General features: G+C 39.8%; 1 protein-coding gene across 1 annotated transcript in view; it reads right to left on the bottom strand.

Moving 5' to 3' along the window:
- Positions 1-13,164, bottom strand: part of LOC122815015 (extracellular calcium-sensing receptor-like) — a 292,292-nt gene that overhangs the window by 75,713 nt on the left and 203,415 nt on the right. Inside the window, exon 3 of the mRNA XM_044087266.1 lies at positions 5,036-5,257. Within this exon, the coding sequence (XP_043943201.1) occupies positions 5,036-5,257 (222 nt within the window). The remainder of the gene's footprint in view (positions 1-5,035; positions 5,258-13,164) is intronic.

Raw genomic sequence — 13,164 nt, 5'->3', positions numbered from 1 at the left:
CACCTGAAGTCAACTCCTTGTTGGTCAGATCTGACCATAAACTAATCACCCTAGATATCCACATCCTGCCCCCACCCCCACTAAGGAAACCTCAGTAAAAAACTTCTCCAAATTCAACTACGTACTACTTAAGGCAGAAGTGGCCAATTTCCCAACACCCATGCAGATGGACAATACAGTTACCACTGACAAATCTTATACTAATCCACTCTATAAACACCTACACGGGAGCATGGATTGTGCCATCCCTAATAGAACCAAGACGCAGACTTCTAAAAAAAGGAGACTAATCTGGTGGTCCCCTGCTATTAATAAACTTTACAACAAAAGGAAGAAACTGTTGCAAAAGAGAATAAAATCCCATGAGTGGAGGAGCTCCCTTGTCAGCCTCAGCAAGAAGCTGAAATCTCTCATAAAATCCTCCAAAGCAAACTATGAAAATAAGATTGCCACTGACTCTAAGGAAAACCACAAAGCATTCTACAGCTATGTCAAGAATCTCAATGGCAACACCCAGATCTGATCTAAGCTACAGCACAATGGCACAAAATTCATGGAACCAACTGATATCGTCAACATCCTGGCTGATAGGCTGAGTGCCAACATTACCCCCCTCACTTCCCAAATGGCCCATATCCATACTAGAAGAATGCAGTGTCCCTGCAATCCCAACTGAAAAGGTGAACTATTGCCCTAATAGCCTGACGAGCCTGGTCTCAAGGCCATGGAGTTTATTATCATGGAACTCATAAACAAGGATATTAGTAACCTCCAAACGCTGGACCCCACCTAGTTCAGATTTGTGAAGGGCAGATCATGTCTCTTCAACCTGACTGACTTCTTTGAAACAGTCACCAAAGCCATGGATGAGGGTAAGGCAGTACACACAGCCTAGCCCGTCCTCACCAAGGTTTTTGACACCATCCCCCATTCTGGTTTCATAGAAAAACTCACCAAGTTGGTATAAATCTGTACATCACAAGATGGGTCACCAACTGGCTCACAGATGGAAACCACACTGTAAAATTGTGGTCTTCAAATCTGACTCCAAACCTGTGACAAGTGGAGTACCACAGGCTTCTGTCTTGGGTCCCCTCCTGTTTGGGATCTACTTCTCTGAAGTACAAGCCAACACAGAGGGCCTCTGGCTGACAAAGTTCATGGATGACTACAAATTGTGTGCTATAGTTGAGTCCTCAAACTACGTGGACATCCTGCAAAGGGGCCTTACTGAGACTGATGCCTGGTGTCAGAGCCATGGTCTCAAGCTCAATGCCAAAAAATGCATTGTCATCTCCTTTGGTAAAAAACTCTGTACCCATGGACTATCACATAGGCAGCAGCCCACTTAACGCTTATGGCATGACAAGAGACCTCGGGACTCTAGTAGACAGTAGCCTCTCCTCTCCCCCTCTACTTGGCTTTCATCAGACTCATTATAGAGTACATCACCCCATTTGGAATGTATCTTACAAGGCATCTGCAGCAGCTAGAAAGCCTACAAAAATACCTCACAAAGAGGAATATGGGACCCAAACAGTTACCCTACACTGACCACCTCAAAAAACTCCGGCTTTACTCCATAGCATATCACCTACTCTGAGGTGATCTCTGCCTAACATACAAAGCTATGTCAAATCCTTAGCTGCTGGACATCCTGCACCTAAAGAAATCCCAGTCCCTCAGAGCCACTCACTCTAGAGACCTAAACCTCATCACCACAATTAACAGAACATGCTGGAGGGATAAATTCCTGCCCCAGAGACTTCCCATACTCTGGAACATGTCAATCAGAGTTATTCACTAGCACTCTTCAAGAAAAATCTTTATGAGTGGATGGGTAATAGGAAATTCACCCTGGGAATCACATGGGGGCCCTGCTAGACAGGGGTACAGGTAAATAGCATCCATGGGTGGTGAAAGCCAGGGAACCTTGTTGGCTAGGCTTATAAAGGCCATAGGGCCGATAGCCTAATACCTGCCTATGAACCTAAACCCTAGTTAAGTAAAACACTACCTATTTGCAACCCACATTCAAAAATCAGGTATTATGAAAAATCATGACATACATATAAAAAGAATGACTTTTAATTAAAATCACTTTCAGCTAACTAATGCAATAAAGCCTTCATTAGGTCTGTGACAAGAATATACATAGGTAGATAAGTAAGAAGAACGAACTAAACAGGTACAAGAAAAGACCCACATAGCTATCTAACCATAAACGTTATCTAATTAGAACACTATAACTATAAATCTGTGTAATAATATTTAATAAACATCCATCCATATGTATGTGTACATAAAAAAACTAAGTTATTTACAGCTCAAAAAAAAAGTAAATGCTTTGTAGATAAAAAAACACCTGTCATGACAGCCCCCCCCCCACAAGAAAAAAACACTTACTAGAACACCCCAGACATTCTGGTTTTAAATGTATCATTCTGGACTGTGTGGAGATGGATGAGCTTGAAGGGGATGTTAATGGTGTTTTGGAGAAAAAAGAATTACGTTTGCAGCTGAAATTAAATGCATTCAGAAATCCAGGACTTAACTACTATTGCTCTATTAAGAGTGTGTTGAATTTACATAAGCTGTCACACAATCTGTAAAGGTTTTTAGGGAATTTTTGAGGAAATATCTTTATGTACTAAAGGTACCAAACATAAAATGTATGTGTGTGTGTGTGTGTGTGTGTGTGTGTGTGTGTGTGTGTGTGTGTGTATGTATATATATATATATATATATGTTTAGTTACTTTAACCTCAGTTCTGCTTTGATTAGATTTAGTATACTCTTGCATCACACCAGAGATTTAAATGGTACATTTAGAACACGCATTTTTTCATGTCACTATTAACATAAAGTATTGGTATAATTCCATGATTTACCATACTGGTGCATGCTCATGCACACTCATTCACAAACCTGCACACTTTTATACATTACTAATTTACTTCGGCCACTATTTTCTGTATTTTTGTGGGTTTTTTCTACTGGTTTTCATTGTATAAACATTTTTTGGGGAAACTATCATGACAGGTGTTTTTCAATTGCAAAGCACTGGCATGCTGAACATGGTGTTCATCAATATTTGTGGGTGTGTAGTGTGCCTATCACTGACTGTGTTTTCAGTCACAGTGTCAAACCCATAGCAATGGAGTGAAATAGGTGCTGCACAATAATGGAGTCACATTCACTCATGCGGCTGCTACCTCTGTAGATAATATATAACATGTAGCAAATGATGGCATGGTGTGATGTCATGTTTTCATGTTGATTGTTTAGTGCATTTACACCTTTGTCCACCACCAATGCTAAATGTTTGATACTATGTATTCACACAGCTGCCACCTCTGTAACTAGTATATACAGATGTTAGTACTGAGGCATGCTTTCATGCTGTTTGCATACTGCATTTATACCTTTGCCATCCTCCATTGCTATTATATACTCATGCCTGCCACCTCTGTAGTTAAAATATAATATCCATTGGATGATGGTACTGAGGAATGCTGTCATGATGTTTGCTTAGCGCATTTATACATTTGCCGTCCTCCATTGCTGTTATATATTTGTGGCTGCCATGTCTGTAGTTAACATATAATAAACATTGAATGACGGTACTGTGGAATGCTGTCATGGTGTTTGCATACTGCATTTATATATTTGTCATCCTCCATTGCTGATATATATTCGTGGCTGCCACTTCTGTAGTTAAAATATAATATACATTGGATGATGTTACTGTGGAGTGCTGTCATGGTGTTTGCATAGTGCATTTATACCTCTATCCTTCACTGTTGGTACTCTTAGACTACTCTGTATGATTCATAAATATGTGCAGAATTCCATTCCTATTGTGTACAGTGTTTATGAATCCTGCACATTCTCTACAACATACCAATGGAACTCAGATCCACCTTGCTGCACAGCTGCATATAGTGTTTATGAATCCCCCTGAATGCACTGAAATCCCCAGATCAACAGGTAATCACTAAACTGCATAATGCAGATGGCTGAGTGGGTAGGGTTTTCCCTTTAAAACATCATACTGTGTTAGATGTAGCACATATTTATGGGAAACTATTATTTGGAAAACAAATGTTATAAAACATTATCAGTATATTTTATTCTAATTCATAGAAATACTTTTCTAGAAAGTAGCTCATAAAAATAAATAAAATAAGGCTCTGTCAACCAATATTGACATTTCAACCTATTATGCAACCTAATTTTTTTCTTTATAAAGTTTGTTGGGGTAATATACATTATTACGTTATTGTTTGAACATAGACACATCAGAAAAGTGCTTTGTGGTAGACTCTTGTGTATCTGATTTTCATTTTTACTTCAGGATGCAGTTTGTAGTAAAATTAACTCTGAAGCAGCTGAAGCAGTATAGCATGAGTGTTCAGTAAAATGCATCATAAACTGATGAGAAAATGGAGAAAACATGAAGATGCTAGTACTTATCTGAATACATATAATTCACTTGCTCAACTGATGAAGATTTTGTATAAAAATGATGACGAAGCAAGAATGAAAGGTGAAAGCATGTGTAACTAAAAAAAACAGCTCACTTCTGGGGATGTTCATTTTCAGATACTAAAGTGGTAATTTATATGGCTTCACCAGCACTAATAAAGAACAACTTTTGAAAGTAGAAAAGAAGCTGACACAATCTCTAAAGAAATGGAGGAACTATTTTGGTAATGTTTTTTTCCCAGTATTATTGCCTAATGCTGCACTTTGTTCTGATGCTTTTAGGGGGTCTTTTTCTGTTTAATAATATACCACACTGTTGTAATATTTGTAATTTCATTCTCTTATTTTTTACTATTTTGGCAAGACCCAGCATTTGAAAGAGTCTATTTTCAAGTTTGACTGGAAAGGTTGGCCTAGTTAAATGACTTAATCATAGTGATGTAGTATAGAGGCTATGGGACCATATTTTGCTATATGTTGCTTATTCCATATATTTAATTTCACCTACTCTGTTATCACATGTCCTAAGGAAATGAAAACATATTACCTGGGTGTACCCTCCATTCCAAAGAATTCGACTTTCATTGATGACCAGCTTAGGGGTGGCACTGGTTCTGTATCTTCCAATATCAACATAGTGAGACAACCCATTTTGGTTAACTTGCCAGTTCAGAATGTCATAAACTGCTGGTGGGTCCCCATTTATGTCAAAGAATAGTTCATCGCCAACTTTATTTTTGAAGTTTACTCTCTTTATATATGTCAGCACCTAAGGATAGAGAAGCATAGATGGTAATGAATTTTCATGTGACAGAACTGATATGGTACTTTATATAATATCCTGTTTATTGATGTCATAATATTTAAACAAATATACTTCTTGCTGGTTCCATACAATTTCTATTAATCACCTACTTTCATTTCATCATGCCAATGTGCTTATTTTCTTTTTATTCCTTTCTTATATCTTTTTCCTTTCTTCATTCAGTTTCTCTCTTTAAAGATTATACTCTCTTCTATCATATCACATCTTATTTAGAAGTTGTACATTAGGCAAGAATCTTTTGGGTATATCCTAATTATAAATAATCTAGTAGATGACTGCATACAGCCTTGTTTCATACCTAACTTGCTATCTAGAACAAACAGGAGTTCCTTCACTTCAACTACTGTATTTATGGTCTAGGGATACTATTTCTTACATCCTAAATGGAAAAATGCATTGTACAATTTTACCTCTGATTGTATCATTCAATTTTTCTTTTTTAGTGTATTCTGTACTGAAAATCCATCCATCAACCCACAACCCCTTTTCCCATTTTTTGTACATGGGGTCAGGGTGTCACTTCACCAGTGACAGTCATCTAGAACCAAGGTTTACATCCCTGGGTAGCTAGTCCTGCCATAGGTTCTCTGTTGAGCTCTATAATGAAAATGCATGCATGTAATGGATAAATGAACAAAAAATCTGATCCTGTGCACTTTTGATGCAGTTTATTACATGCATGAGAATATTTTCTGACTGTCATATTTACAAATCTTGTAGTAAAGGTGCATGCTGCTGAAGAAGGGGGGAGCAACTACAGCACGCCTTGTAAATATTTAACATGGAATTTAGTAAAGTAGTACTAAAAATTCATGATTACCAGTTGGTACAGTATTTTGTGGAATTCTTTTAACATGACATGCAGAGATATAGCATCAAACAACTACAAGTATGTTGGAAGCTTGATTATAAATATGGGCTGCCTAAATAGGTCCATGTGATGCAATTAATATTCGAAACTGGTCTTCTGTATATAAAATATCAGTTATGAATGCGAATGCGCATAGAAATATTCCATGGCTGCATTGTCATAATTTAAACTGTACATGCAATTTTATTCATTATTCTTTGTTTAACATTATTCCTTAAGACCTCTAACACGTTATCTTATATACAAAAAAAACACTGTGAAGAGGACAAAACCGCACTGGACAGCCGAGATATTCTGTTAGATTTATTGTGAGGTTAAACGTTTGAACAATCACCACGTTTTTCGTCATAAACTGTAAGACTTCATCAGACACTAACAAACTGCAATTAACACATATATATATATATGCTGACAAGCCTTTCAAACTAGCCAATAAAAAGCTATACAAAGCAATCCTCATAAATATTAATAAAATTCATTAGTAACTAAAAGCATGAAAATCTAAATGACCTATCAATAATGGGAATTAATTTATGTACATCAATATAAGATATATTTTAATATGTATTGATATGTATAATGCATTAAAAACATTTGATGAAAAACATTTTATTATTTTTTTACCATGTATTGTAAATGACCTTTCATTAGTGCAACAATGCTCCCATCTAGTGGCCAAAATAATGTATGCATATGAATTTCCATTTTTATGAAACCTTCATTGCAAGCCTGGCTGTCCCCTCATTGCAAGCCTGGCTGTTGGAAGCCTGGCTGTTTCCCATTTTAAGTTGCTCATTTCAGTTGTGCTGAAATCTGGCATATGAAGCGTTACTCACTGGTGTACAAGAAGAAGGCATAGACAAAGAATAACTCACCTTAACATTGCTGAGCAGGAGTTACTGGACATGTTCTGAGTGGACAGAGATATAATATAGGCTTTGGTGAGCTTGTATGGCCCATAAACAGGAACTGGGAGAATGTGTGGACTTCCTATATTTGTGAATACCAAGGTATAAATAATTGTCACTATACCTGCCATGGAGAGCTTTCAGAGACAAACTGGGGACATGTTAGATACCTCACAGGCTTCTGCCTCAAGGATATTTCAGCAGTTCCTCAACATACTCTTGGCACATGTAGATGAGCATATCTATTTCCCAGTGTCAATACAGAACTGAACCAGTGCCATGCAGGACTTTAGAAGTATGGCACACTTTCCTGAGGTACTTGGTGCAACAGATTGCAACTATGTTGTTGTAATGGCCCCATCAGGACCACAGGGGGAGCAGTACAGGAACAGGAAGGGTTACTTTTTGACATCCAATTCCCTGAAGTCAAGGCAAATATAACAGGCCTCTGGCTGGCAAAGTATGCAGATGACTGCAAACTAGGTGTGGTCACTGAATCCTCTAAAGTCACAGATATCCTTCAGTAGGGCCTGGCACAGACCAACAACTGGAGCTAAGGGCTAAAAATGTTTACCCCTGGAAATTACCACATTGGTAATATATTCCTAAAAGTAGAATCAGAGATCTGCTGTACTTGTCTCTCATCTGACCAGTCATTGAGTACAATGCACCCTTCAGCATGTACCTGACCAGGCACTTGCAACATCTTGACAGACCACAGAGGTTACTCACAAAAAGACTATATGGAGTGAAAAAAACTGTCCTATATGGGCCATCTCAGAGCCCTATCCCTATACTCAGTCTCCTGCAGACTGCTGCATGGTGATCTATGCCTAGCCTATAAGCATACCTCTCAGCACAAAATTCTGGACAAAACCAAAAATAGTGGGAGAACAAAGCCCCCAAAATAAGGACAGATTTTAAAAATTGGTCATATAAACATTGAAAGTCTATAGAATAACAAGTTTTGAATTATTATGCATTTTCTGAAGGGTATAAAGTCTGAAACTCAAATGTCTCTCATTATTTAAATCTCAATAATTTGCTACAAAACCACAACTTTTATGAGGAAAATGCCAAAAATATGAGGCAAAAATCTGGACATTCTGCGAAAATCTGGACAGTTGAGAGGTATGCCTGTAAGGTATCCTCTGATCCCCACAGTGATGTGCTTGGTCCACATCCAAAAAAATAAACATCAGAAATGCCCATTCAAAGGACATAAACGTTATATGTTCATAGGTTCATAGGTAGGTACTAGGCTATCTGCCCGAGGGCATTTATAAGCCTAGCCACAGTGTGTCGGCTTTCGCCACCCCATTGATTAATTAACTGATCCTCTGTCAAGCAGAGCCAATGAAGTGATCCCAGGGGTGTATTTTCTGTTACCCATCCAGTCGTCAAGGTCTCACTTGAACAGTGTTAGTGAAGGGCTCTGCCTGATGTAATTTGGAATTTTGTTCCAAAGCATGTGGAGTCTCTGTGACAGGAATCTATCCCCTCTAGCATGTTCTATTTATTGATGTGGTGAGGTTTAGCTCACTAGAGCAAGCGGCTCACAGTGACTTGGATTTCTTTAGGTGGAGCATGTCCATCAGTTCTGAGTTGGACATGGCTTTGTAAGTCAGACAGAGATCACCTCTGAGTAAGCGATATGCCACTGAGTACAGCCGGAGTTTTTTCAGTCATGCTGCATAGGATATATGTTTGAGACCAGTAATCCTCTTGGTGAGGTACTTTTGTGGCCTTTCCAGCTGTTGGAAGTGTCTTGTGAGATACATCCCAAATGGGGCATTGCACTCTATAATGGGTTTAATGAGTGACGAGTAGAGGGGCACTATAACCTCTTTATTTCTAGATGCGAACCCTTTAGTAATTAGATGGGCCACATAAAAGATTTTCCTAACTACTTTGGCAATATGATTGTCAAAGGAGAGATTACTATCTACCTGGGTCCCCAGATCTCTTATTACCTCTTCTGTATTAAGGGGGCTGCCACCTATGTGGTAATTGTATGCGTTTGTTTTTCCCAAATGGGATGACTATGCATTTTTTGGCATTTAGCTTGAGGCCATGACTTTGACATCAGGTGTCCATTTCAGTAAGGCCCTTTTGGAGGATGTCCGTGTCAGCCGGAGAGTCAATTATGGCTCCCAGTTTGCAGTCATCAGCGAACTTGGTTAGCCATAGTCCTCCTGTGTTTGCTTGTCCTTCTGAGAAGTATATGCCAAACAGAAGGGGTCCCAGGACCGAGCCTTGCGGAACACCACTTGTGACTGGTTTAGAGTCGGACCTGGAGCCCGCTATTCTTACCATGTGAGTTCTGTCTGTAAGCCAGTTGGCAACCCATTTGATGACATAGGGATTTATGTTCAGGCTGGTGAGTTTTTCTGTAATACCCGAGTGGGGAATAGTGTCGAAAGCCTTGGCAAGGTCAAGGTAGGCTGTGTGAACCACCTTTCCCTCATCTATGGCCTTGGTGACTGTCTCAAAGAAGTCCACCAGGTTTAGTAGACATGATCTGCCCTTAACAAAGCCGAACTGGGTCAGGTCAAGTGTTTGGAGCTTCCCAAAGTCTTTGTTAATGAGTTCCATGATGATGCACTCCATAGACTTGCAGACCAGGCTAGTCAGGCTTATGGGGTGAGAGTTACCAAGTCAGTTGTGGCCCCTCCTTTGTGGAGAGGAATAACCATTGCTGTGCGCCATTCTATGAGCACGTAGCATGTGGAGAGGCTGAGGGTGAGCAGCGTGTTTAGGTGGGGGGTTTAGTTCGTTCTGTAGTTTGTGCAGGACGCAGCCTGGGACACCATCTGGTCCCATTGATGCTGGATTTCTGGCTTTTGAAAGGGCTGTTTTCACCTTTGCGTTGTGATTTTTGGGACACTACACTTTTCTGGTATTGTTGTGGGCCCTTTTGGAGGTGAGAGGGGGGGTGAAGTTTGCACTGAATCTATCTGCCAGGATGTTGGCAGTATCAGTAGGTTCAGTATATTTTGTGCTATTTTGCACTAGTTCAGTGCATATCTGCGAGTTGGCACTTAGATTCTTAACATAGCTAAAGAAGGCTTTGTGGTTATCTTTTGAATCCTTGGCTATATTTTCTTTCGAAGTTAGCCTTGGATGATTTCATGAGGGACCTCAGTTTCTTACTGATACTGATCAGGGATGTCTTTCCTTCTTGGGATTTGCTTTTTTTCTGAACTAGTTTCTTCCTTCTGTTGTATAACCTGTTTATTGCAGGGATCCACCAAACTGGTTTCCTTCTCTTAGAGGAGTGAATCTTGTTTTTGCTAGGAATGGCACGATCCATGCATCCTTGCATGTGCTCATAGAGTGCATTTGTAAAGGTTTCTGCATCTTGGGCAGCATTATCCTTTAGTGTGGGGGCTGTGAAACTTACCACCTCTGTCTTAAGTAAGGTGAAGTTTGCTTTGGAAAAGTTTTTTACTGTGGTTTCTTAGTTGGGAGTGGTGGTGGGGTGTGGACATCCAGAGTGATTAGTTTATGGTCTGATCTAACCAGTGATGGGTTGACCTCCAGTGTGGAACACCTGTTGCCCATGTTGGTGATGACCAGGTCCAATATGTTTTCACCTCTGGTAGGGGAATTTACCAGCTGATCCAGGGCATTTGAGTTGATGAATTCCAGGAAGCGCTAGGCCCGGGAATTTGTACTTGACTAGTTTTCCCAGTGAAGGGTAGGGTAATTGAAATCACCCAATATCAGGATGTTTGGTAGGACCTTCATGTTTTCCAGTGTATCCAGAAAGGTGGAGTGGTGGTCCTGGGTCATGGAGGGTGATCTGTAGCAGGCCACAATTTGCATTGCAGATTTGCCCGATGTTAGTTGCACATGGATGATCTCAGCGGTATCATGCTGCATCACTAACCTGGAGGTGTAGGTATCCTTGATGAATATGGATACACCCCCTCCTTTTGTGTTTTGGTCCACATCCTGTGGCCGAAACGTGTGGTATGAGTTGTAGCCCGGTAGTGCTGGGGTGCTCTCTGGAGCCTTGAACCAGGTTTCAGTTACTGCACAGATGTCGACGTTCTCCATACTGAGGAATGCTTCGAGCACGTGCATTTTGAGATTTAAACTCCTGGCGTTGAGTAGCATCTGTGACATAAACAGGACTTGTTGGAGGTAGAGGAATGTGTCACAGATTATCCCTTCTCTAGAACAGTTTTCCCATCCTTGTGAAACAAAGCTCATCCCTAACCTTATTCAAACACAAGTTGGACCTATGGATGGGAAATCCCAAATTTACCTCTGGTTTGGCTCCTATGTCCCTAATGGAAAAGTGGAAATCTGTGAATGCTTGATATCTACAAGCCCGTGTCATGACCATAAAATTCCTTGGGGTATTAACATGTCAACAATATTTTAGTAAGCTAGGCTATGCTTAAAATGGTTCTTGGGCTGATAGCCTACTAACTACTCATAAACCTACTATTTTATCATCTGACAGTATGTGATGCATATGGGTGCATCATCAATGTATCAGCACAGCATATTGGCAATGCCCATGATTCTCATATTTGACATATAGGTTCACTGTATCACCTCCTCCTACAGGTAGAATTCCTCATAGTCACCTAGATGGTAAGTGCAATCTATTTAAATGTTGTTAACCATAGTTATTTCTGTATCTGTTTAGTGGCACAGGTAGTATTGAATAATCCCCCCTGTTTTGTTACGTGTCTCCATAATGTTTTGTTTTTCAGGTCCCACACTCTTCCCACTCAAACCTTGGCTAATGATACCAGTCTGTAACCCTTGGAAGCTACTGAGAGGCACTTTAACACTGTCATGACCTATTCAGACATGACCACTGAGTGAGTGTTTGGCCTGGTCAAAACCCATTTCTATTGTCCTGAGAAGATGGCAATGGGGGCCCTTCAGTATGAGCCTGCTACTGCTTGCAGAATGTTTATAGCCTACTGTATTCTGCACAAGATGATCATGCATCAGTCTATTGTGCATCTGCCACAGCCAGTCACCAATAGTGGTAGTGGAGCTTCCACTATCATTTGTCCCACTAGTGATGATATTCATGGTGGCCAGGTGACAGTAGTAATACAGTAACCCCTGTGGTGGGCTTTTCTATGCTCAGATTAAAAAGTGTCATCTAGTCTCCACATACGGGCCATGATATGCATTGTGTGATGCAGTGTCATGTGTTGGCTATGCTGACTTATGCATAGTCAACTTACATTGTACATCGAACATTTTTCTAGAATTGGTATACAACTTTATCGCTCTTATGGTATTAGCCATCATCATTTGTGCAGCATTCAGTGGTTAATGGCACAACTGCTAGTTATACTGGCAGACTTTGCATGAACTGTAAAGGACCAGGTGTTATGTGAAAAAAAGTTTAGGGCTATACTCTGAGTAGTTCAGTGCAGTGCTACTGGTGTTACTGAAGTTGTATTTACTTCTTAAAAGAAATTGTTTTCCATGGTGAAATGTGTCTTTTTCTTCTTTTTTTTTTCTTTTTTGTTCATGATGTATTGTTCATTTCTTTCAGGCACAAGGAATAAGGGATAAGTGCAGCTGCAGTATTTGTTCTGTGAACCATGTTATGTGAACCCATATACCTATAGCTCTTAACCTCTTAGCTCAAAAAAAAATTGGGAGACAAAGCCCCAAAAATAGGGACAAAATTTAAATACTGCTCTTATAAACTTAGAAATTTGCTAGAATAAAAGGTCTTGTGTTACTGTTCAATATGAGGTTCTCAGTCTTCACATAATCCTTGACTGTGGGCTCGCTTCTGAGCCTCAGAACCAACTCGGCCATTATTCCAGCTTGCACCTTCCAAAAAATCTCAAGCTATGCTCTACCCACAATACTCCTCCCCAAATCACCCAGATCTCATTTGCCACTTCATAGTGCCAGACGCATTCTCTCTCAGCTCTTGAGTAATAGCTAATTGTCAAAAAACTGTAAGTTAGATTCTCTTATTTTCTTATATTCTCTCTATCATTCCTTATATCTGTACTACCCGCTCCTCCTTTCAATAGTTTAGTTTGTGCGCGTGTTTTTTTCTCTGATTTACCATC

Source organism: Protopterus annectens, chromosome 11.part0 (genome assembly GCF_019279795.1).
Source record: "Protopterus annectens isolate FY-2018-M chromosome 11.part0, PAN1.0, whole genome shotgun sequence".
NCBI classification, from domain to species: Eukaryota; Metazoa; Chordata; order Ceratodontiformes; family Protopteridae; genus Protopterus; species Protopterus annectens.
Note: the sequence above shows the minus strand (reverse complement) of the source record. Positions and strands in the feature narration are given on the sequence as shown.